The sequence below is a fragment of the Marmota flaviventris genome, chromosome 10 (assembly GCF_047511675.1).
Source record: "Marmota flaviventris isolate mMarFla1 chromosome 10, mMarFla1.hap1, whole genome shotgun sequence".
NCBI lineage: Eukaryota > Metazoa > Chordata > Mammalia > Rodentia > Sciuridae > Marmota > Marmota flaviventris.
Window position 1 is genome coordinate 78,129,543 of NC_092507.1, and position 26,421 is coordinate 78,155,963.

Consider the following 26,421-nt stretch of genomic DNA (forward strand, 5'->3'; position numbering starts at 1 on the left):
CTGAGCTAAAACCCCCGTCTACATACTCCCTTCTGACAGAAGGATATTGACCTTTGTAATATTTTTCTCATCTACTTCTTTTTTGGGACTAAGTCTGGCTTCTTCTTCAGCTTTCAAATTGCTGGAATTATAAGGCCTGTACCACCACACCCAGCTCAAATCTACTTTTTAATGCTTGTCTTTCTGATTTTTATAGCAACTTAGTTTTCTTAACTAAGTCACAAGTCTTTTAGAACTTGACTTGTCACCAAAAAAAAAACTTTAAATTACCTTTTCTAATTCCTTAAGACTATTGAATTATCTTTCTTACAGTTAATGAGTTGGTCTGTTTACTGTATTATTTTGTTTACACGTGGCAAATGTTTTGAGTGTAATATCTGAAAAATATTCTAATATTGTAAGAAGTAGTTTAGGGTACTTTTTCTATATTCCTTAAATGGGTATCTTCTATCATTTTCAAACTTAAGTTTATATACTTTTGTAAAATATAAACTTAATTTTTATTTTGTTAAGTATTTATTACAGAGCCGAGCATTAACTTCCAAGTGAAGTTTTATTTACAAATTTAGGAAATTCACTTAATTCTTATTTTATGCCAACAATTTGTTTCTAGATAGAGAATTATTAATAAAATCCCAAAACCTTAAAAAATGAAAATGAGAATCTGTGGACTAAAAGCATCCTTCATTGCAAATTTCATTGTAATTTAGTTTGATCATTTAAATTATCTATATAAATAGATCATTTACATATGTAAATATGTGTAGATAAGAACATTTAGGAAACTGTGGTATAAATATAAAACCTTAAAAATTAGTTTTTATTTTAAAAGAAAAAATTATTTTTCATTAACTGTCAAATATTGTTAAATTTTAGATCACAGATGTAGATAAGACTTGAAAATTAAATTAATTAACAATGCATATATCCTGTATTGTTTAGGATTTGCTAGTATGCACATGCACTCTACCAAGAGTTTTTTAATGCTTAACAACCTTAAGTAGTATAATAGAGAAGAATATAACTAGTAGTTTTAATCCTGTGACTAACAAACTTAGGTAGAAAAAAAAATCAAATGGAGCTGCTCATCAATAGTAGTGCTTTTGATTGAAACCTTATAAGAAATAACTCTTAAGAACTGTCTGTATATAAGCTCAAATACTTAACTAGTATAAAATAGAATGTGTTTAGACATGTTTAATTTCAATTGTTATACAATTAAACACAAATAAAACTCAATGTAAATTATGATACCACTTCACAATTTTTCTTTACCTGGATAAAATTTCAGGTAAATTTGTCACTTCATCCTTTGGGCTTTGGGCTTTTATTGGCTTTAGTATAATGTTCGGAGAATGAGATTTATTAGTGTTTTTTTTTTTTTTAAGATGGACACAGTATCTTTATTTATTTTATTTATTTTTATGTGGTGCTGAAGATCAAACCCAGTGCCTCACATGCACGAGGCAAATGCTCTGTGGCTGAGCCACAACCCCAGCCCCGAGATTTATTAGTTTTTAAAATAACATTTTTTAACCTTAGTTATTGGTAACTTCAAAGTAGAAATAAATTAGTCTTTAGTACTATAAGCTAGGTCTTCTATAGAAGTGACAAGAATATGATTAAGTTTCTCAGCAATTAAAGTGTTTTGGTTCAGAGGGCTAGAAGAATAAAATTGATAGTAGAGTATTTGTGCAATATGTATGAATGTATGAAGGCCTGGGTTGGACACTCTCACACTCTTCTCCCTACCCACCCCACCCCCCCAAAAAAAAAGAATAATTTTTTTTTAAAAAAAGCCTTCTATATATTGAGGTCCATATTGAGCCTGGGGTCTTAGAATAAGTCATTTCTGCCCTATGAGTTTTTACATTTTCTATTCAAACTAAATCTTCTTGAATAAACAGGTTATCAAGATTAGTGCTTCTCAATTTTAGCAACACATTGGAATCATCTATAAAACTTTTTTATATCTTTATTTTCTTTATTTATTTTTATGTGGTGCTGAGGATCAAACCCAAAGCCTCCCATGTACTAGGCAAGTGCTCTACCTGTGACCCACAACCCCAGCCCTCATCTATAAAACTTTTTACAAATACTGCATATCTATCTATCTATCTATCTATCTATCTATCTATCTATCTATCTATTAATTGAATGGGAAGTAAAGCCAACTATGCATCCTGGTAAAAATATCTTTGGAGAATCTAAGATGCTGTCATGTTTAAGAACCACTATTTAGGGGGTTTTGGTGGTTTTATTGTTTATTGTTTTTCACTCTCTAATTCTAATTGAAAGGCCATTAGTAAAAGGAGTTGGTAGTTTGTAATTAGTTTTGTTCTTAATATTCAAATAACTACCAAACTCTTCAATGAAAATTGGGGAATGAATTTTTTAGTATAAAACTAATTGCTTGCTCAGTCCCACTGCATTCTTGACACTTTATCACTGAGGTACATCCCTAACCCATTTGTTTGTTTGTTTGTTTAATATATTGTAGTATTGGGGATTGAATCCAGTGGCACTGTACCACTGAGCTACATCCTTAGGCTTTTTTATTTTTTATTTTGAGACACGATCTTGCTAAACTGCCCAAGCTGACCTCAAACTTGCCATCCTCCTTCCTCAGTCTCCTGAGTAACTAGGATTCAATTGCTTGCTTTTTATCAATAGAGCATAATTTGATTGATAAGTTTGGGCAAATAATTTAACATCTCTGGATCTGTTTTCTTTCCTATAAAGTAAGGAGGCAGAACCATCACATAATGACTTCCAATCACTTTTATACCCTGTCCTGTGGAAGTATATTTGTTTTTCTAATTTAAAAATCTTTAGTAATTATTTCTGCTATATATAACATTATTCTGTTTGTACATTATGGTATTAAATTTCTATTCAGCTTTTCAGGATTTTTAGTTGTAATTGACTTAATAATATTGAACACCCGTCTCAGTGCTTTGATACGTGATGGGTATTAAATGAGACTTTCAACCAGATCTCCACCATTCCATCTTGTATTTTAATTCTATGATTGTTTTGCCATAATTTAAAATAAAAATTTTATATTGAAGTTTTGGGGGATGTGCAATTCAAACATTGTATAACTTACATAGTATGTATTTGGTTAGTAGTTTACATATATTACCCAGTTGGATCCTCTTAAGGTAGGTATGCATGTAATCACAGTTCCCCAGAGAAATTAGTTGACAATGTGTGTGTTGTCGTAATTGTTCTCAATTTAATTGATGTCTGATCTAAAGCTTAATGGTGAAAACATGTATGTATGCTTTTAATTTTGAAGGCTAGGAACTCATGAGTAAACATATATGCAGTTCTAATTAATGTGCTTTTGGAAGGCAGTTAGGTAAGATTTGAATGAGATGCAGAGTACTAAGTTGTAGGCCATCATTATTCATCTACATATAATCATTAAGATATTAATGAGACATGCTACATATGTTATGTGGTCTTGATACTTTAATTGAAGTTTTTTGATACCTTTTGCTAAGTTCAGATTTCAAGGTATTAATTTTTATAGTTCTGAGCTTTAGTTCTATATGTCAGAAAATTAAGGTGATACCCTTAAATTTTTTAACAGAACTCTAATGTGGTATGTCCTATGTTATTATAGTTAATAGTTTATGTTATAGAATAAAGTAGTTTAGGTACATGTTTGAATAATTAAGATAGATATATAGATGTGCATATATTATATGATCATATTAATGAAGTCTGTTTTTTTGTTTTTTGTTCAAAGCGGAAACTAATTTCTCCCTTAAATGTGAAGGCTACCTGGATTTATATCCTCAATTCAATCTGTCTCCTAATCTTACCCTTCCACCTCACCCCAACTCTTAAGTAATACTTAGTTGAGTGACATTAAGATGGTTCATGTCATTTTAAATACTTGAATTCCTTAAATTAAAGCATGTCATTGAGTGGCATTTAGCAATTTTAACAATGTCCAGCATCAAACATTTTAGGAGAGGAAAGAACAGTAACACATCCAATGGAAACTGATGGCATTTCAGGAGGCAGAAGGTAATTATTAAAATTAGAATGTTTTAAGTTTGAATAATATTTGGTATTGACCAGCCTTGGTACCCTGGAGCCTGAAGCAAATAATGCTCTGATGGTTCATGAAAGCTGGCTTGGAGAGATGGATCAAGGTAGTAACTACCAGTTTGGTGCTTTACCACACTGACTTAGGCTTATGATCGGGGAGGATAGCTCCAGAATCAATTGTAGGATAAGGAAAGTTCAAGAACCTATTCGCACCCTGACAGAGAAAGCTCTTTTCTATCATTTTCTACTGCTAATGTCAACCATACATGTATTTCTAAAGGTAAAGGAAGTTCTATAAAACTCATTTGTTGCTATAGAGTTGAGGCAGCCAAATAGCTTGGAAGTAAAGAGAAAATTAATTAGATGTAATATTCACTGCCTAACAAGCTGAGCAAACCTCACCACGAAAACAAATAATTTCACTTTTAATAAAAGACTATCCTCTCAGATAATAAATTACCCCTTCTCTTATAGTAAATTCTTAACTATTTTAATTAAGCCTCTTATGGCTATGTTTATCACTACTTGGGTAAAGGATGATTTTAGTAAATTGGTACTGCTAGTTTGAAATCTTGTTATCTCTGCTGTTTTAGCTTGTTCCTTTCTTGAACTATCACTGAAGCTCTTTACTGTGAAGTAACACACTGTTCTTTTTTACCTGATCATAATCCAAGTTGGAATTTGTGAGTGGTTGTCTATTCCATTATAGGAAAAGATTTTTTTTTTTCCCAAACAAAAAAGCAGGTATCCCTTTAGAAATTTTGGCTAATTCAAACAGGGCAAAATCCTGTGACTTCAAGAATTTCTTGGTATAAGAGGTTATTAAAGGCATTCTTTTGAATTACCACTTTGTTTCTGATATGGAAAAAATGTAATTTGATAGTTTTAAGCTGATAAATACTGAAAAAATTATCTATGTACATTTGCAGAAATATTTCCTAAGTTTACTGGAGTAAAACAGAATGATTCACCTCCTAAAGAGAATGTAAAGGTAAATTAATTCTTTTATTTATAACTAAGAATTGAAAACAATATATATGCTACAACTCACTGGTATAGTGATAGCTTTCCTTAAAATTGTTTTCTATTTATTTACATGAAAAAAAGTTGTCACTATTTTCAGCTCAACTGTTTCAAAGATTTCTTCCTAAAAACATTTTGACTAGAGGAACTATTTGGCTTAATAGTTCTAATAAGATGTAGCTATTATGTAAGTCAAAACAGATAAGTAGAACAAATAGGAGCTTTAGCTGAGCCTTGAGAATCTGAATACAAAAAAAACTGCCTTGGTAATTCCCAGTGTGCACTCAGTTGTATATGCACAAAATAATGTGTACTTTTTCAACAAAAGCTAGTGGAAAATGATAGGGTTTCTATAGATAAAGTTTATAACCAATGGCTACCAAGTTTAGCACTTCTTTGTGTGATTAGTAATTAACAATCAAAAAATAGAATTTTATTTTCTTAATTAGTAATTCAAGTAGTTATCCTCATAAAATTTGTATCCTGTACTCATCTCAAATACAGCCAGGCATGGTGGCACATGCCTATAGTCACAGCTACTTAGGAGGCTGAAGAATAAGGATCACTTGATCCCATGAGTTCAACACCAGTCTGGGAAACATAATGAAACCTTGACAAATAGAAAAAGAAAGAAAAGAATTATAGCAAACTTATATAATAACATTTAATTAGGTGAGATAAATAGAACAATAAATAATTCTTGAAAGAATTCTAAATTGTGAAAAGGGAAGCAATCATAGTTAAGAAATTATATAAGAATGTTTAATAATCTATAGTTATGATTTTTTTAAGAAAATGCAAGAATGTATGCTGCCTGAAGGAGGGAAAGCCTTCACAGAAGAGGTAATCCTTAAAATGGGTTTTAAATGATTAGGATATTGATATACAAATCAGAGACTTATTTTTTTTTTAAAAAAAACAGAATAGCATGAAGAGAGGCAAATGAGGCACAACAGGTATTTTTAGGGTCATGTGGTAGTTGAGGGCATTTGTAAGGAATTAAAGGGCTTGTAAGAGATAAATGGGGAGGGCTTCAGATACCCAAGTGAAGTGTTGGAATATTTAACTTGGTAGGCAAATAGTTGTTCTTTCTAAAATATGAATTATCTGCCTTGCTATAAGTATTAGTGGAATCAAAACATTAGGTCAAACTATGAAGAAACTGTTGAAGCCTTCTTCATACAATCTTTGTTCAAACTTTTTTCATTCTCACTCACTGAGGAATAAAATGCCCATTTATGATTAAAGAGAGTATATATTAATTTATGTTTGTGAGTGAATGTGTATATTTGTAGATTCAGAAAGTGATCATTTGCTGATTTAACCTTGAACATCTGACTTGGGCTTGGGTCTACATTTTTGTTGAGGTACACCTTCTATGGCATTTAGTTTACTCAGGATAACATAGGTGTTATTCATTGACTTGCCTTCTCTACTGATTTGCTCCAATCCCCTTAATAGATGGAGGGGGAAAAATGATTTACCTGTGTGCTGTCTACAACTCAAAGCTTAGTAGAAAATGTTATTAATCTTGGTACTATAACAGCTTGCCACTGAATAGGTGTGAGATTTAAGGTAAATTACTTCTATTATTTTTATGTCCTACTGTAAACCATAATAGAGAAAATAATTATAACTAATTTATGGGATTGTTAACAAGATTTAAAAACTTGGCTTGGTGCCTTACATGTAGTAAGCATTAAATAAATGTTAGCTATTTCATTCAGCAGCTTTTATTTAATAAACAGTTAACTGTTTAGTTAACTGAATCAGAATTTGTTGATAGTCTTGAGTTGACCATGATATAATTTTAGATTTCTTCCCTTATGTCTGTAAGTCAGCAAGGACAAAAGGATAAAGGAAATGATTTGGTCTCTAGAATTGGTATAAAAGATCAATTTTTATTTCAGTGGATCACAGGAACCTTTTGAAAACCTTCTAAAACTATTAAGAAGTACTACTGCTTAATAACATGTGTAAATTTTCTGTATGTACTAGCAACTAAGACTATAAGCTACATGATGGTCAAGTTATTTAATCTTTCTAAACCTCAGTTTCCCCATTAGTATGATAAGGATAATTATACCTATGGGTTTGTGTGACTTAGATAAATTTATTCATTAAAGCATATTCTTATCTTTTGTTTTTCTGTTCTTTTATTCTTCTTGTATTATTAAAACTCTGAAAGATAACTTTGTCTTTACAGATGCAATCTTCTGTGCAAGATACAAGCTCTGCTAAAACTACTCTTGTTCATCAGACCAAAAATATGTGTGCCATACCACCAAATCACCACCAGTCAGCATTTGGTTATCAAGAATTAGAACATTTACAGAGTGTGAAAAACATTTCACCTTTACAAATTTGGCCTCCTTCAGGTAAGAAACTAACAAGTAAATACTGAGAAATTGACTTCTAAACTTATATATGACAGTGCTAAGGCCATCATAAATTTTATTGCACATCTGAGAAATATTGAAAATCATATCTGATAAATTCTAGGTTGGAAATAATCACTGTAGCACATTGTTAGAAATCATCTACTTCATAATAGCAAATAAATAGTCAAAAATGTTCTTATTTTATATTTAAAACTAATTGTATTCAGTAGTCATTATCACAGATTTTAGGAAAGACAGTTTTCAATTTTCAGTCTGTAGGTTCTCATATCTTTAAAACTGGTGTTTGAGAACTGCCATGTTTAGCAGGGCTTAGTTAATATTCCTGGTTACCATCATAGAGGAAAGAAAGACTTGAAATTATAAATGCCAGTTTGAATAAGATAACTATGTGAACAAGTATTCTCATTTTATTAAAGTAAAAACATTGTTTCAGAATGTTCACTTAATTATTAAAGTAAAAACATTGTTTAAGAGCAAAATGAATCTGAAACTATAGCTTTTTGCTATTAAACCAAATATTTGTGATTTATTTTGATTCTCTTGAACAAAAAATTTTTCTATTTGAGCAAAACAGTATTATTTCTTATATTAAATAAATTAAGATAACTAATTTGCATTTTAAAAATATTTTATTATAGTTTAATTTGTATAAAGGCATTAAGATAGGAAAAGAACATAAGTTATCACTATTTGTGGATGATATGATCCTATACCTAGAAGACACAAAAGGGTCTACAAAGAAACTACTAGAGCTAATAAATGAATTCAGCAAAGTAGCAGGATATAAAATCAACATGCATAAATCAAAGGCATTCCTGTATATCAGCGACAAATCTTCTGAACTGGAAATGAGGAAAACCACCCCATTCACAATATCCTCAAAAAAAATAAAATACTTGGGAATCAACCTAACAAAAGAGGTGAAAGATTTATACAATGAAAACTACAGAACCCTAAAGAGAGAAATAGAAGAAGATCTTAGAAGATGGAAAAATATACCCTGTTCATGGATAGGCAGAACTAACATCATCAAAATGGCGATATTACCAAAAGTTCTCTATAGGTTCAATGCAATGCCAATCAAAATCCCAACGGCATTTCTTGTAGAAATAGATAAAGCAATCATGAAATTCATATGGAAAAATAAAAGACCCAGAATAGCAACAGCAATTCTAAGCAGGAAGTGTGAATCAGGCGGTATAGCGATACCAGATTTCAAACTATATTACAGAGCAATAGTAACAAAAACAGCATGGTACTGGTACCAAAACAGGCGGGTGGACCAATGGTACAGAATAGAGGACACAGAAACCAATCCACAAAATTACAACTATCTTATATTCGATAAAGGGGCTAAAAGCATGCAATGGAGGAAGGATAGCATCTTCCACAAATGGTGCTGGGAAAACTGGAAATCCATATGCAACAAAATGAAACTGAATCCCTTTCTCTCACCATGCACAAAAGTTAACTCAAAATGGATCAAGGAGCTTGATATCAAATCAGAGACTCTGCGTCTGATAGAAGAAAAAGTTGGCTCCGATCTACATATTGTGGGGTCGGGCTCCAAATTCCTTAATAGGACACCCATAGCACAAGAGTTAAAAACAAGAATCAACAAATGGGACTTACTCAAACTAAAAAGTTTTTTCTCAGCAAGAGAAACAATAAAGAGGTAAATAGGGAGCCTACATCCTGGGAACAAATCTTTACTCCTCACACTTCAGATAGAGCCCTAATATCCAGAGTATACAAAGAACTCAAAAAATTAAGCAATAAGAAAACAAATAACCCAATCAACAAATGGGCCAAGGACCTGAACAGACACTTCACAGAGGAGGACATACAATCAATCAACAAGTACATGAAAAAATGCTCACCATCTCTAGCAGTCAGAGAAATGCAAATCAAAACCACCCTAAGATACCATCTCACTCCAGTAAGATTGGCAGCCATTAGGAAGTCAAACAACAAGTGCTGGCGAGGATGTGGGGAAAAGGGTACACTTGTACACTGCTGGTGGGACTGCAAATTGGTAAGGCCAATTTGGAAAGCAGTATGGAGATACCTGGGAAAGCTGGGAATGGATCCACCATTTGACCCAGCTATCGCCCTCCTCGGACTATTCCCTGAGGATCTTAAAAGAGCGTACTATAGGGATACTGCCACATCAATGATCATAGCGGCACAATTCACAATAGCTAGACTGTGGAACCAACCTAGATGTCCTTCAATAGATGAATGGATTAAAAAATGTGGCATTTATACACAATGGAGTATTACTCAGCACTAAAAAATGACAAAATCATGGAATTTGCAGGGAAATGGATGGCATTAGAGCAGATTATGCTAAGTGAAGCTAGCCAATCCCTAAAAAACAAATGCCAAATGTCTTCTTTGATATAAGGAGAGCAACTAAAAATAGAGCAGGGAGGAAGAGCATGAGAAAAAGATTAACATTAAACAGGGACGAGAGGTGGGAGGGAAAGGGAGAGAGAAGGGAAATTGCATGGAAATGGAAGGAGACCCTCATTGTTATACAAAATTACATATAAGAGGATGTGAGGGGAAAGGGAAACAAAAATCAAGGGAGAGAAATGAATTACAGTAGATGGGGTAGAGAGAGAAGATGGGAGGGGAGGGGAGGGGAGGGGGATAGTAGAGCATAGAAAAGATAGCAGAATACAACAGTCACTAATATGGCAATATGTAAAAACGTGGATGTGTAATCGATGTGATTCTGCAATCTGTATACAGGGTAAAAATGGGAGTTCACAACCCACTTGAATCAAATGTATGAAATATGAATATCAAGAGCTTTGTAATATTTTGAACAACCAATAAAAAAAAGTTAAAATTAAAAAAAAAATAGTTTAATTTGTAAATGTTTAGTTTTTATTGTATGAGAACTGTAAGCATAAAGAATATATACCTATTTTTATGTTGGTTCAAATATAAGAAATATTAAAATAAAAATATATTGTTTTAAAAAAAGAAATTATCTACTTTATAGCCATAGATAATTATTACATTTGAAAGAAAGAAAAGTTACTATATAGCTTATACTCAATTTACTTTCACATGAATACTATATATTGACACATAGGTGATATAAAAAAGTCTTATCACTGCCCAAACACATTCTACCAAGTTCCAAGTTCTTAGCAGACTTGGGAAATGCTGCTATAACAATTGTGCATATGTAACAAAGGTAGACTGCAATGAGGAAAAGATATTTAGAGATTATGTGCGTAGAGAAATGAGGCTGGATACACATACACACACACACACACACACACCACACGCACACATTCACACATATATATTTTATATGTGTATATTATTATATATATATATATATATATATATATATATATATATATATATATATATATATATATATTTACTTTATAGTTAAGGAAACTTGGGCTAGAAAAACTTACCTAGTAGTGGTTCCTGTTTACTGAAAACATCTCCCAAAATTGGCTAAATTTTTGTATTGTTAGATTGATTTGATTTTATAGATACCTTAACTGTCTCAACTTGGTTGTGGTGGGGAGCGAGGGCTTGATGTGTGGCACAAAGCTTACTTCTCTTGTTATCACTGAGCCCAGCTTAGAATGCCTAAACCATGAGACACTAATGTATTTAGACCCAGATTGGGCAGGTGTGAATTTTCCTTGTCCACATCTCCTGTTTCCTGGTTTCCACTTGGCCTTGCAAGGGCAGAAGTAGCTTTCAAGCAGAAAAACTTTCTAAGCTGTTTTTACTACAACACAGATTTAGGAAGAAGAGAGGTTTTGATTCTCTTTTGTTGCTTCCAGTATAAAACTCCCTAATATTTTGAGTATTCTACTTTGTCTTAATATATCTCATCATTGTGGGAAAGGGAAAGGAGATCAAGAGAAAAAAATACCAGAGGCTAGAGGGTATAGTTTAGTGGTAAAGCACATTCTTCGCATTCTTGAGGTCCTAGGAATTTGGGGTCAATTCCCATCAACCAAGAGAGAAATATCTAATGCAGCAATAGAGGGCCTCCTAGGAAGAGGAATGAACAAATCTCCAAAGTAGGAAATATTTATATTTATAGTCATCTGTCTCTGGAAATAGATTTTAAGATACTCAGAGAAAAGTATGAAAATATGATAGTTCTCAGTCATGATTGAATAGGAGCATAACAAAATTAAGATTTTAGAGATTGGCAATGTGTTCAATGGTAGAGCATTTGCCTACCATGTGTGAGAACCTGGGTTTGATCCCCAGCACTACAAAACTACAACAGCAAAGATTTTATTAGGCTAAGATTGGTGCTTAAGAAACAGAAAATTCTATATATACAGCTATAGAGCTATAAAGGGTTGTGACATTAACTGTTACTTAGAAAATTCAGTTAACCTCTCAAGGCTTTAATTTCCTTTTATTTATAATAATAATAAAAGTGACTTCATAGAGTCTTAAGGATTCACATATAAAATTCAAGGTATAAGTGGTTTTCTTCAAGTAAGTACTCAATATATGTTAGCTATGCTATTATTCTTATCCCAAGGACAATTGTACCCCTTAGGGCACAATTCTTCAGGTTATGGATTGAATGTTAGTGTACCCCAAAATCCATTTGTTAAAATCCAATTCCTAATGTAATGATATTTGGCATTGTGGCCTTTGAGAGGAAACTAGGTCTTGAGGGTCCTCTTGAATGGGCTTAGTGCCCTATCAAAAGAGCAGAGAGTTAATTTACCCTCTTCTATGTGAAGACCCAGCAAGAGGGCCCTTCATAACGCAGGAACTCCAACCTGCTGGTACCCTGATCTCATTCCAGAACAATGAGAAATAAATACTTGTTGTTTAAGCCAATAAATGAATAAACAATAGGTAGAGTCAGTTTGGGAGGGGAGATGTTACAGAATATCTAACTGGAAATTTAAAAAACAGAAATGGGTTTCTGGAACTAACAGGGTTTAACAGGAAATATGATTTAGGAATTTTCAATATGCAGAACTACTCAAAACCACAAAAATGAATGGAAATACCCAGGAAAATGTGCAGATTAGAAAGAAAAAAGGCCAAGGACAAAATTCTAGGAAATAAAACCTCAATAAAAGTAGAAGAAATTAGTAAATTTAAAAAAAAAAAAAAAAAGGAGGTAATCCAGGACAACTTCTCAAGAGGCTGAGGCAGGAGGATCACTTGAGCCCAGAAGTTTGAGGCCATCCTGAGCAATATAACAAGACTGTGTCTCAAAAAATAGAAAAAGAAGAAGAAAGATTTGTAGAAGGAAGTCATCATCAAGAATATTGTATATTACAGAATATTCAAGCAGGATTAAGGAATGAAGACAGGATTAAAATCGGCAATGTGAGAAGTTTTGCTTTGGCAAAAGCTTTTTGAGTAGCCAATGTAATTGGACCAGAAACCAAGAAACCAGACTGCTGTAAGTTGAAAAGTAATAGAATCTGGGTGTAGTGAATATTAATCAGTCGTTGAAGAAGCTTGTTGGTGACAAGGATGGGAAGATAGCTGGTGCTTTTAACAGGGAGACTTTTTTTTTTTTTTTTTTTTTGAGCAGTAGAAGGTTTTTTTGGGGGGGTTTGGTGGGGTTTTTGTTTTGTTTTTTCTTTGTTTTATTTGTATATGGACACAATACCTTTATTTTGTTTATTTATTTTTATGTGGCACTGAGGATCAAACCCAGTGCCTCGCACTTACTAGGCAAGTGCTCTACCACTGAGCCACAACCAGTCCTCCTTTTTTTTAGGTTTTTAATTTTAAAGATTTGAATATTTGAGGTCTGATTAGGAAAAAAAATCAAAGTAGGAAAATGTTGCTGTTTTCACTAGAGTATGTAATTATAGAAGAGTGATAATGATAACCTTGTCTTTGAAAAGGAATAAGGATAATGAAAAATAATGGTAATAATGCAAACAAGATGTTCTTTTATTTCTATCTTAAGAAAACATCCATCTGTGAAAAGACAGACTTCATAACTAAGTCTTCAGTAAGGATCAGTCTCTTGGTTTTTTTAAAGTCTCAGTGTTTATCACTCCATCCATCAACTAGGATCAGTCCTTTTTATCACCTCCATATGTTTATTTGATACCTTGGAAAACAATGCTGGGTAGGGGAGTTTGGATGATGCTAGAGTTGACTATTTGTCAACTGTAGGTGGCGCTATGACCAAGGGAAATGTCAGATATATAAACTGAAGTGTAAAATAGAGAAATTTACTTTTCTGGAGTTTAATCTCAATTGAAATCAATTTTTTGTTTAAACCTCATCTTAAATTTAAATTATAAAAGTAATCAATTTTATTCTGAAGTTTACTTATTGGCAAATGGTTTGACAAAGTTAGTGTTCTTCAACCTCTTCAACCCCCCCCCCCCATTTTTATTTCTATCATGAAATGAAAGATGTCTCATTTTTTTCTAAATTTTTGGTCACAAAAGATTACTAATCTTACTATCCTTATAATTTAATCTTTCCTCATCTCATGAAAATCTCCATTGGCTTGTATTGTTTTTTAATACAAATATTTATATTGTCATATCAACATGAATTCTCACAGCAAATTAAATGAGTTTGCCAACTTGTAGAATTGAATAACATGCATATAAAGTAAAAATAACATTCACTAAAAGAAGCAAAGTTAAATTTGAGGAGATAAGAGAAAGGCAGGTGCATATTTTACAGAATTAATATTTGAGTTGGGCATTGGAGGAAAAAATAAGACTTTAAGACTAACAGACATTGCAAATGGAGGAAACAATGTATGTGAAAGTATTTGGGCAACTAATAATTCAATGTGATTAAAGCTTTGGTTGGATAAACAGGGATGTGGGGAAATAAATTTGGAAAGGTAGGTCAGGTGAAGATTGTCAAAAACTTGGACTCTGGATACTTTGGGCATAATGATAAGGGTGTAGTCAATGGAGTTTTTGTTTTGTTTTGTTTGAGCAAAGGACCTGCAATATTATATAGTATAGTTGAAGGAATAGATCATAGAGACCAGAGAAGGAGGAGACCAGTTGGACTGTTAAAGCAGGCAAAAAATTAAGTGTCAATGATGGAAAGAAGGTAAAGACAGAAATTTGAAAGAAATTGTGATGAGGAGTTCTGCAAATTAGGGACATATGTAGGTTTATTTAACAAAGGGAGGGATAAAGCTTTGGTGGATCCAAAGGGTACTGGCTAGATACTGGTCCAGCTAAAGAGCTCTAGAATGAGATGAAGAACAGGTTTCTGAATAAAGGTGAGTTTTATAGTGTTTTAAGGTTTCAGAGGAGCATTCACACAAAATATTTCCCAGAGAGTTATATGCATGACACGCTTTCTAGGCTTCTTTGACTCTATTTTCTGGATCATTCCATCTCCCTGAATATTCCTTACTGTTATTCCTGATTACCCAGATGAGTTATATCCTAAATGTTAAGCTTCTTATGTTTTTATTCTACTTCAGAGATTCCAAAGCACAGGCTTACTGAGCTAGCATTCCCCTAAGCTCTCATAGGAATGGTGTGAAGCAGCCTTCCCCATTACCCAGGTGTGCCATGCCTTTATCATTTTCTACATATTTTGACATGGAAAAGGTTGGGAAGAGATGCACTGTATATTCTTTCATGTAATCTTGGTGCCTTTGACTTCCATTCTTATTTTTATGTCTCAAACATATCTATCATGTTTATACAACTCCAGTTGAGTATCATTACTTAAATATCATATAGGCATTTCAAACACATCCTGTAAAAATTGAAATCTCCTTTTCAGTCCCCAGATTTTGGTATTCCTCCCTTTTTATCACAGTATTGGGGATTGAGCCCAGGGCCACGGTACCATTAAGCTATGCCCTCAGCACTACTTATCTATTTTCTTTTGTTTTGAGCCAGGGTCTCTCTAAGTTGCCAAGGCTGGCCTAGAACTTATGATCCTCCCACCTCAGCCTCCCAATTCACTGCAATTATGGGTATGCACTATTGTGCCCAGTGATATTTTCATTTTAATTTGTGATAATGGCACTATTACCACTTGCCAACTTAAGAGTCAGAAAATCAAGAATCATTTTTAGAATTTACTTCACCTGCCATACATACTCTTTCTACTTCTTAAAAAATATCTCACCCCTGGCAGACAAGGTATATAGTTTTGTGCCTGTAGCTTTTCTTCCTATTTTCCCATTTCTTGTTGAACTGAGAAAACATCAGTGTATTAAAGAAGAAGAGAGGAGGAGAAGGAGGAAGAGGAGGAAGAAGAAAACATCACTATTGTGGGCTGTGTAGAGATATACAAATTTAAAATTTTTTTTTCATTCATACATCCTTCAACAAGTGTTTTGTTCTTCCTATGCTCACTCCTATCCCTTGATGTTTCTTGCTCCTTTCAAACCTTAGCTTCATTTATAGCCAGAGAAGAGGTCAGATACTCTTTGGTAACAGAAACCTAGGTGTAAATTCCTACAATGTGTAAATATATATAAATGGCTAGGATTTTGTGAGCTGGAATCAGTTAACAAAGACAGCCACTCAGTTTTGATTTGTCCCCTCTGTACTTTTACCACTATTTGGAACCTATAGAAAAGGGCTAGAGAGAATTGAAACAGAAGTAGTCAAGTAAGTTTCATGTATCAGGATGCTCTTGATTGCAAATGACAGAAAAATCAGCTCAAACTGCCTTTGTTGCCATGCATAGCCAGCAAGATAGCCATGATTTGATTAGGGTTCAGACTCTTATTTCTATAGTTTATCTTCGCCCATAATAATAAATGAAATATTTGTATGAAAGCTTAAGAATTAATGGGATTATGCTTGAATTGTGATTAACATTAATCCCCAGCACGCACAAACATGCACATGAGTGTGTGTGCGCACACACACACACACGAAGAAAGAGAATTAACAAGATTTCATAGTTTGTTCTCTTCACCTCAAAGTCAAATTTTTTCATTTCTTACACCATCATCTCACTAGCCATTATTGCCAGATATGTCTGGTATCTTAGTTCCTCTGTTCTCTGTGTTATGGTTGTTGTTCTCAAATGGTCCACCCCAGCATCCTTCCCTGAGATCCCTATATTGGTCTGTTCTTAAATGAGTTACTGATTGGGAGATGGAATTGTTGTGATTGGTTTGACCTAGTCAAGATGCACCTGTAGAGCTGAAGTCAGTCTACAAACTGGGAGAGCTGTATAGCAAAGAACAGGCAAATAGATTTTGTTGGTTCAGCCAAAATGTCAGCTATACTTTATGATGACCAGAATAAAACTAGACAATAACAAAAAGAAAACAAAGGAGGTCACTTTCAAGTGAAAAATGTTTATTTTTTTCAGTACAAGTCCCTGATGAAAAATATTCCAAAGTTAAGATGCGTCCAAAAATTAAACATTTTGTTTTCATAGTGTCTGACCTAAAAGGAGAAAGAAAAGCAAATTCTGGATAAATACTAGAAAATACTTTGATTGTACCATTCTAAATATGTGTTTTCAGGTGATTCCAAGCAACTCTTGAATGGCCCAACTATGATACATCCATCTGGTCATAATGATGCAATGGTGTTAGAATCTGAATGTCAAGTTCCTGTGCAAAAGGTAAAAAGTAATATTATTTTTTCTCATAAATCTTAAAGAGATTCAAAATTGAATAAGAATTGGAATAAGAGATTTTAAGCCCTAGTTTGAATGAGATTGAAACTTTAGATGTAATTTTTGCATATATAAGTTTTAAAAACTAGATGTGAGCAACAACTGTTACCCCATCCACTATCATCAGTCCTTTTTCTTTTTATATATTTTCTTTATATACACACACACACGCACACACATAGAGTGTGTGTATTTATATGTGGTGCTGAGAATCAAACCCAGTGCCTCACATATGATAGGCAAGTGCTCTTCCACTGAGCTAGAACCCCAGCCCCTATCATCACTCTTTATGCTTAGGTTTAATTTCAAATTCTATGATGTTTTTTGTATTTGCTGCACACACATTTATGTATATATATGTGTATACACTAGGGACTGAACCCTGGGCCTTGCTTGTTTGGGAACACTTATGAAATATAGCATTACTAGATTTGAACATACTGATTTGGTCCTTGTGCTTGAATCATTGATTTCTTACATAATGCTCTACTAGTAAATATTATCATTAAAGACTATGTTTAATGTAGGTATTTTGTTACTAATAAGGATGAAATAGAACCATTAAACATTACCTTTTTTGACAACCAACATTAATTTTGTTTTGTTGTTGTTTCCCTTAACAGTGTCATCCAACATCCTTAGTTCAGAAAGGATAATGCTACAGAGTTTCTTAAATGTTTGTTTTCCTAAACACAATAATCTTTGTATTTCTAATTTAATAAAACTTTGTAATTTTGACTGGTCCAAAATAAAGTTTGAAAAGAAGATTTCCAAAAGGGCAAGAGCAAAAATAAGCAGTAGAACATAAAGTTATGTTACACCATTGAAGTTTGTACTATCAGTGAAAGTGACATGTATATTCTTTTTTATTCCCAATGCTTAGCATATAGTAGGAACTAAAATATTTGGTTGAAAGATTTAGAAGAAATGTGATTGTGTAGCTTGTTCTCTATACACACACGCACGCGCGCGCACACACACACAAATGGTCAAACAATTTCAATATTGACATCATGTCCCAACCCCACTCCCTGCTTGTTCCCTCATCATAAGCAATATTAACATTAATTGAAGAGAGAGGCTATAGAATTTTGGTACTCCCAGAAATCTCTGGAATTAATCTTCATGCATAAACTGCAGTCCAGATATGGTTCAAGCCCAAGTAAGTGCTGAAATGAAAATGAATGATTTCAACAAACTCTTAACATCTCATCTTTCTTTTATTCAGAATCCTTAGCTTTGTCCTTCTTCTCTTATTTACTTCTGCCTTAAGTGATAGAATCTCTTCTTGCCAAACTTTTCCATATCTATTCTTTATTTTTGTTCAGTCAATAGATTTATTGTAGAGCTTCTTGCTGTGTCTATAACCTCTATCCATTATTCTTTTTTGTCATATTTTCCCACTACCTGTTTGCATCTTAAATTGCAGTTTCTCAACTATAGAATGTTGATGTGTTAGACTGGGTAAATCTTTGTTAAGGGTAAACCTGTATATTGTGGGATGTTTAATAGGAACCCAAACCAATGTCCACTAATGTTGTGTTACTCTTTCACTCACTTCAATGTGACAACCAAAAATGTTTATAGACATTAACAAATGTTTGCTTTGGTGGGAAGGAGGTGACAAACTCACTCCCAGCTGAGATCCAGTGTTGGAATTTTTACATGGCATCTAGCCATGCCCCCATTCCTATAATTCACACTCTTCAGAGGAACCATTGACTTAATTTTTTGAATTGGTTCATTTTACCATATGTAAAAAATAGAATATACTCTGGCATAATTATAAAAGCACAGAATATGATTTGCTCTATTCAGTCCCCAATATTTCCCCTTCCCCTCCCTTTCTCCCAACCCCTGTTCCCTTTCCTCTAGTCTGTAGATCTTTCTGCTGTTTACTTATAGTTTTTTTTAATTAGTGTCTTGTGGATATACGTGAGGGCGAGATTCACTGTGGTATATTCATATATGTACATAGGAAAGTCAGGTCAGATTCATTCCACTGACTTTCCCTGTCCCACCCATCCTCCCTCCTTTAATTCCCCTTTGTTTACTCCTCTGATCTTATTCTTTTTTTATTCCCTACCCATTATCCCCTTATTTTGGATTAGCTTCCACATGTCAGAGAAAACATTTGACTTTTGACTTTTTTGTGGACTGGCTTATTTCTCTTAGCAAAATAGTCTCCAGTTCCATTCATGTTACCAGCAAATGTCATAAAGTCATTCTTTAAGCTGAGTAATACTCCATTGTGTATATATATCACTTTATCCATTCTGTTAAGGGGCACCTAGGTTGGGAACCAGTGACTTCTAAAATAGCTTTGTCCCTCCCAGTGCCTTGATAGGATGTGAAACCCCAGGGTCTTCTACTACTACTTTGTGATTAAATATCTACCATCGTGACTTCAGTTTATGGTATCTATGCAGATGATTCAAAATATACTTTTAAATCTGACCTCTTATAAGTTTTAATCATTTTTGACAATTCTCAATTTCCTACAGTGAAGGAGTTGCTAAATTCTTTGGGATTTACCTCTAAGGATAATTCATTTTCCCTTTTCATTACCAAAACCAAACCTTATTGCTTTAATATTTTTTCTTTACCATTGTTGGATAAACTCTTATAAAGGCCAACCAGACTTGTAATGTATAATATGGTTATTTTAACATTATTAATTGGTCCTGGTATGTCTCACTTGAGATTCTCTGGGTTCTAATCCATTAAGCCTCAGCATTCTTATTTTAGTTCTCTTGATCATGTTTTTCATCTGCATAAATGCTTTAGTGATTTGCAACGTCTGCCTTTAAAGATTAAACAGATCTATGTTGTGATCCCAATTTATCTTATCAATCTTAATAAAATGTGCTTTATAATTAATTTAAACTGAATTACTCATTATCTCTAGACACACCTACTAATATCTTTGATTGTGTTCTTTGTTCCATAAGGAATGCTTTCCATCCTCATGTCTGCCTATCAGAATTCTTTTCTTTTATTCACAATACCTGAAAAACTTTCCTATGTTTCAATCCCACATATAAGCTTTCTTATTTTAGAGTCTGTTAAAATTTTATCACAATAAAATAACAATTTCAGTAATTTTAGGGCACTGAGGCAGAGACCAGGGTTTCATTCTCTTTGTTCCCTATTAAATATACTATCAGGTATTACCTGTCCTGTTTCAAATCCCTGTTGGAAAGTGAGATTCTTCAGCTGAGTAAATATTAGTCACATGATCCCTGGAACTGGTATTAAACCAATTCCATTGGTAAGGACAAAAATAGATTGTCCTGGTAAGTAGCAAAAACTTCAAAAGCATAATTGAATGACCATTGATGAAAGTCCCTATATATGTGGTAATATTTGAAGAGAGATGTTCTAATTACTTTGGGACACAAATTTATCAGTCATAAATATTCTTTTGCCTTGTATGGAAAATTAGTATACTGTTATACTAATATTTCATGAAAATGTATCAAAAGAGCAATCAATCATAATTATTAAGGAGATAATCATAAAGTCATCAGGATATTGCATAATCCTTTCTCTTTACCATTGTTATAATGATTAACTCTTAGAAAGGCCAGCTAGACTTGAAATGTCCAGTATGGTAGCCTCTAGTCCCAGGTGGCTATACTAAGTCCTTGAAAAGTGGCTGTAGCAACTGAGGAACTAAGTTTTACTATTTATTTTTTACTTAATTTGAATTTAAAACTAATACAATTCAGTTATTGAAAAACATAAATACGTTTGGAGCAACTCAGCTATATGTAACTACTTTAAGTTATGAATTTACTTACAGCCTAATTGTTGCTAATCACTTTTGTATTTGAAATATGGTATGAGCATAAATAACAATTCTGAGGACTTAGTATGAAAAAAGAAATATCTTAAGTCTTTTATATTGATTACATATTGAAATAGTAATACTTTGAGTATATTTGTTAAGTAAAATATAACAATTAACATTTAAGTTTAAAAGACTTTAAATGTGGCTACTAAAAATTTTAAATTACATATATATCTATTGGGCAGCATTGATCTCAACCATGGCATATGTTAAGAATGGTAACTACATCCATTAATTTTTGTCGTCTTACTCTAAAAGGAAAGACATGTCAGAGAGTTTTCAACGAATCCCATGCCTTTCCAACCTTATGGCATAATCTTACTTCAACTCTTGTTAATCACTTGTGTGTTTGTTTTTATTTCCCTATAGGATCATAAGTATCTTGATTACAGTGAGAAGTGTACTTATTTTTATGCTTCTTGCAAGTTATTATGTAGTTAATACATATGTCTCACATTAAGTTGAAATAGTTGGGGACTATGCTATTTGGTCTTCAATGAATTAAGTTTATATAATTTGTTATCCTGTTTTCATTTTCCTTCTGACTTTAGTGGCCCTTTTAGTAAAGGTGCATAAAGGCCTTTGGAATCTTAATTTCATCTAATACTGTATCAAAAGATATTGTCTTCCAAAATTTGGTTGGCATCTACAGACTGAATCAAATATTTATTTTAGGATATAAAGATTAAGAATGCTGATTCTTGGAAAAGTTTAGGCAAACCGGTGAAAACACCAGGTGTACTGAAATCCTCAGATGAGCTCTTCAATCAATTTAGAAAAGCAGCAATAGAAAAAGAAGTAAAAGCTCGAACACAAGAACTAATACGGAAACACCTGGAACAAAATACAAAGGAACCAAAAGTATCTCAAGAAAATCAGAGGTCTGTAATTTACTTGGTTAAAGGAGCCTTTGGGAGGTATAGAAATGTATTTTAAAATATTTGTCAAGTGACTATGGCTCATCTATTTAGTAAAATACAGAATAAATTGTAATGGCAAAAATACATTTTTATTAATATTTTTTCTAAGTGATAGTATCTGTTTTGAAGAAGACAGAAATAATCAAGTCATTAAGCTGGTAAAGATACAGATATTACCAAGTTATAACAACATTATTTTCCAGAAATGTCCTAAAGTTTTTCCGTCGTATAAGTAAGAGATAGTGGTTATCTTGGTCACAGTTTTCTAAAAGCTTTTGTTATTATTGTTGTTAATATATATTACCCTATGTAAAATTTGACACATCGAAAATAAACTAAAAGCAATGTCATAAAAAAGGAAAACAGGTATCTAGTGCATTATTTTATATTTATTATTTAGTAATGTGTATTCATATTAAAAATTTTTAAGGAACTTGAAACCTACTTTGAATTTTACTATTTCTTTAAGGGACCTCGGAAATGGATTGACTCTAGAATCTTTTTCAAATAAAATGCAAAACAAATGCAATGGAGAAGAGCAGAAAGAACATCAGCAGTCATTGGATGCTCAAGATAAATGCAAGCTGTGGCTTCTCAAAGACCGTAATTTAGCAAGGGAGAAAGAGCAAGAACGAAGGAGGAGAGAAGCAGTAAGTGAATTTTAGTTTGCTAAACCTAACAAAGATTTAATAGAGCTTTGTCTTTTATATATTCAAAGATGCATTCAGGGTGGTTTTTTTGTTTTTTTAGTAACAGTGGAGTTACCTATGTAGTGGGAATCAGGTTCTACATTCGGCTTAAAATAAAAATGTTATAGTCAAAAGAAGCAAGCATAATGTAGTGTTGCTCCTCAAGCTACTAAAACCCTGTGGTTCAAATCCTGAGTTCTGTTATTTACTAGACTTTTGAACTCTGGCAGTTCATTTAATCTCTCTGTGACCAGGTTGCTCCGTTATAAAAAGTAAATAATAATGCCTGTTATGAAGATGAAATGAAATGAAATAGCATGCATTAAGCACAAAATGGCACAAAAGTGATTGGCCATATATTATTACTCTTGAAAAATCTGCAAATCACTTATGAGTTGTAGCCAAAAGATATGCTATTTGTTTCAGATCAGTGTTTCTTTAATTAACTGCTAGATTAAGAAACTTTCATTTAGGAGTTCTAATGTACATATTTTAAAAACTAAAATTAAGTCATTTTAACCATGAGTTTATTTTAGAAGTATTTATAATTTAGCTTTCAAATATTTGGGAATTTTCTGACTAATGATTTCTGTTAGTAGTTTCTAATGTAAATCAAGAACATATAGTGTCTGAACTTGAATTCTTTGTTTAAGCAAATATTTCGTGGTCTACTTTGGTAGATACTCTGTGTACAATTGAGAAAAATGGGTATTCTGCTGCTGTTGGGTAGAGTGTTGATCAGGTCAAGTTGGTTAATAGTATTATTCAAGCCTACTATATACTTGCTGGTTTTCTGCTGCTTGTTCTATCAATTATTGAGAAAAAAAGCATTGATATCCTCAATTACATACTTGTAGATTTATTTTCCTAATCCTCCTAATTATGTCCTTTTGTTTCACATATTTGGAATCTATTATCAGTTATCTAAACATTTAGGATTGTTATATTCTCACATCCTCTGTTATGTTGCTCTTTTCATAATGAAGTAATCTTTATTTCTGGTAATATTATTTACTCTGACATGTAATATAAGCACTTAACCTTTCTATGACTAGTGTTAGCATGGTAAAATTTTTTCTATCCTTGCCAGGCACAATGGTTCATACCTATAATCCTAGTAGCTTGGGAGGCTGACGCAGGAGGATCACAAGTTCAAAGCCAGCCTCAGCAATTTAGTGAGGCCCTAAGTAACTCAGTGAGATCCTGTCTCTAAATAAAATACAAAAAAGGGCTGGGGATATGGCCCAGTGGTTAAGGGGCCCTGGGTTTAATCCCCAGTCCAAAAAAAAAATCTTTCTATCCTTTCACTTTTAGCCAATGTATTGGTTTTGTTGTTGTTATTTTGTTTTCATTGTTTTGGGATGTTTTGTTTTTTGTTTTTATTTGGGGAGGCTTGGTACTGGGGATTGAACCCAGGGGTACTTTACCACTGTAGCTACGTCCCTAACCCTTTTTAGTCTTTATTTTGAGACAGGGTCTCACCAAGTTGCCCAGGCTTGCCTCAAAATTGCAATATTTCCACCTCAGCCTCCCAGGTAGCTGGGATTCTAGGCATGCACTAGTGCACCTGGCTCTTTTATTATTCTTGACAACCTAAATCCTTAATTTTTCAGCTAGTTGACTAATGCTTGTTGGGAAAAGTTTTTATATTTTGACATTTAAAATAACCCTCAAAAGCTAACCTCATTCCACTTTCTTGAACCAAGCTTTTGGTTTTTAAATTTGAATAGTTAAAGTGTGTGTCCCACGGAGAAAGGAATATACATCCTATGGTGTCAGCTATAGAACATTAGTTAGTATTTAAGTTATGGAATCTAAGGTTAACTGGTATACAGAATAACCAATAAGTTGAGTATTCCTGATGTACAGATTTTAGTCAAGGTGGAATAGGACCTAAAATATATTTACAACTTTTAAATAAAAACAGGTTTCATTACATATTCTTCAAATTTTACAGTACATCTGTATTATAGTAGCATCACATGATAGTTAGACTGGGAGTACATATCTAACTCTCATTTTGCAGGCCTAAGCACCTTAAGGAATTATCTAGGCTAGATGTCCACTTCAGCATCTTAGGAGCTGGACATTAGTAAAGTTGCCTGGTTGAGGATTTAAGAAGTATATTTTTGTCTCTAAGAAAAATTATAAGAATTTTTTATAGTTTATTGAGTTAGACATACCCTTTATTACCCTTTTGATAGGTAATAATTCTTAATTTTGTTCTGCATCACCAGTATTCAAGTTCATATCCAGAAAGCCAACGAACTAGTTGCAAATTTCTGTTTTTACTTATTATTCTGATCTGTTGCTGTTCATTGGAGGGCAGTGGTGTTAAAATTTTAACATTTGATGTCTTATCAGATGGCAAGGCATATCTAACCTATATAACAAGAGCATTTAGAAAAAAAGCTTAGTTAACATTTGTTTCCTTGATTAGCTTTTTCTCTACTTCAGCTTATTTTTAAAAGCATTTTAGCATTTAATAATGCATTTTTCTGATTGTTATACATGCAGTTTGATTTGCTCTTCACAAATATGTCTGTATAGAATAGATTCGGTCAAATAATTTGCCTTAGGTTGCACAGTAAGTGGCAGAATCAAGGAAAGCCCATAGCTTTAATTTCCTGTGTTGTAATTATCTCACACAGAGAAAATTGGTTCATTTAGAGAATAATTTTATGTGTCCAGCACTAGTTGGTTACAGAAATAAATAAAACAATGTTTTGTTTTTGTTTTTGTTTTTATTTTGTGGTGGCACTGGGGATTGAAGTCAAGTCCTCAAATTATGCTATACAAACTCTATAGCTATGCAAAAACTACATCCCCATTCTTTTGCTTTGTATTGTTTGAAACAATACAAAGCAAAAGAATGGGGATGTTAAGTTTACCAGGCTGACTTAGAACTTTGGACCTTCCTACCTCAGTTCCCCAAGTAACTGGGATCACAGGCATGCGCCACTGTGCCCCGCTCTCAGTTCACATTCAATATTGACTCTGTCAATATTGAGAGATTTATGTCTTACTTGGAGAAAGAAGTCAAACTAATTCTTCATGTCCATACAGGTTTAATTTTGTTTACCACATGAACAATATATTAAGGAAACCAAGTAGTATTTTTAAAGAAATAAAAATTATATACAAATTCATTATGTTAAATAAGTTGTTTGCATTTGTATGATCTGTTCCCAAATGTTGCATAATCATTTTTATATAACTATAATAAAGGCATTCATTTTAAAAGTAATTAAAATGTTCTCTTTTTTACAGATGGCGGGTACCATTGATATGACTCTTCAAAGCGACATTATGACAATGTTTGAAAACAACTTTGATTAAAATGCAGTTTTTAGATTAACCATCAACTTTAAATGGATAATATAAAAGATTAAAGTGCATATGGTAAAATGATTGCTTTCAGACACCTAAATATCAATCTTCTATTGTATTTTGATCGCTCTAAAATGATTAAACAGTTTTCACTTACATTTAAATAGCTATATGTTCATTTTTTAATGGCATCATTTATAGGAAATTTTGTTCTTTAGATCCCTAAAATTTAATAGATTCCCAGATGTTGTTCTTTCTCCAAATAATTGTTGTCTATACATTATAGGCCCTATTCTAAGCAATGAAAATCCAAAAGAGATAATCCCTGATTGTTTTTTTTTTAATGAGGAATATGTAAAAATGTATCAAAAACATAGTTCCTGTTGAGATTTTTAATTTTAAATAAATACTTGCCTGCTTTTAAAAATATTTAGAGCTTCTATGCCAGGCATGGTGGTGCACGCCTGTAATCCCAGCTGTTTGGGAGGCCGAGGCTGGAGGATCGTGAGTTC

General features: G+C 32.9%; 1 protein-coding gene across 1 annotated transcript in view; it reads left to right on the forward strand.

Annotated features, from left to right (window-relative positions):
• Brdt (bromodomain testis associated) overlaps window positions 1-25,918 on the forward strand; it is a 48,604-nt gene extending 22,686 nt beyond the window's left edge. Inside the window, exons 12-17 of the mRNA XM_027935109.2 lie at window positions 4,995-5,056; window positions 7,295-7,466; window positions 16,963-17,063; window positions 21,646-21,851; window positions 22,360-22,540; window positions 25,850-25,918. Of these exons, the coding sequence (XP_027790910.2) occupies window positions 4,995-5,056; window positions 7,295-7,466; window positions 16,963-17,063; window positions 21,646-21,851; window positions 22,360-22,540; window positions 25,850-25,918 (791 nt within the window). The remainder of the gene's footprint in view (window positions 1-4,994; window positions 5,057-7,294; window positions 7,467-16,962; window positions 17,064-21,645; window positions 21,852-22,359; window positions 22,541-25,849) is intronic.
• Window positions 25,919-26,421: the final 503 nt, after the last annotated feature.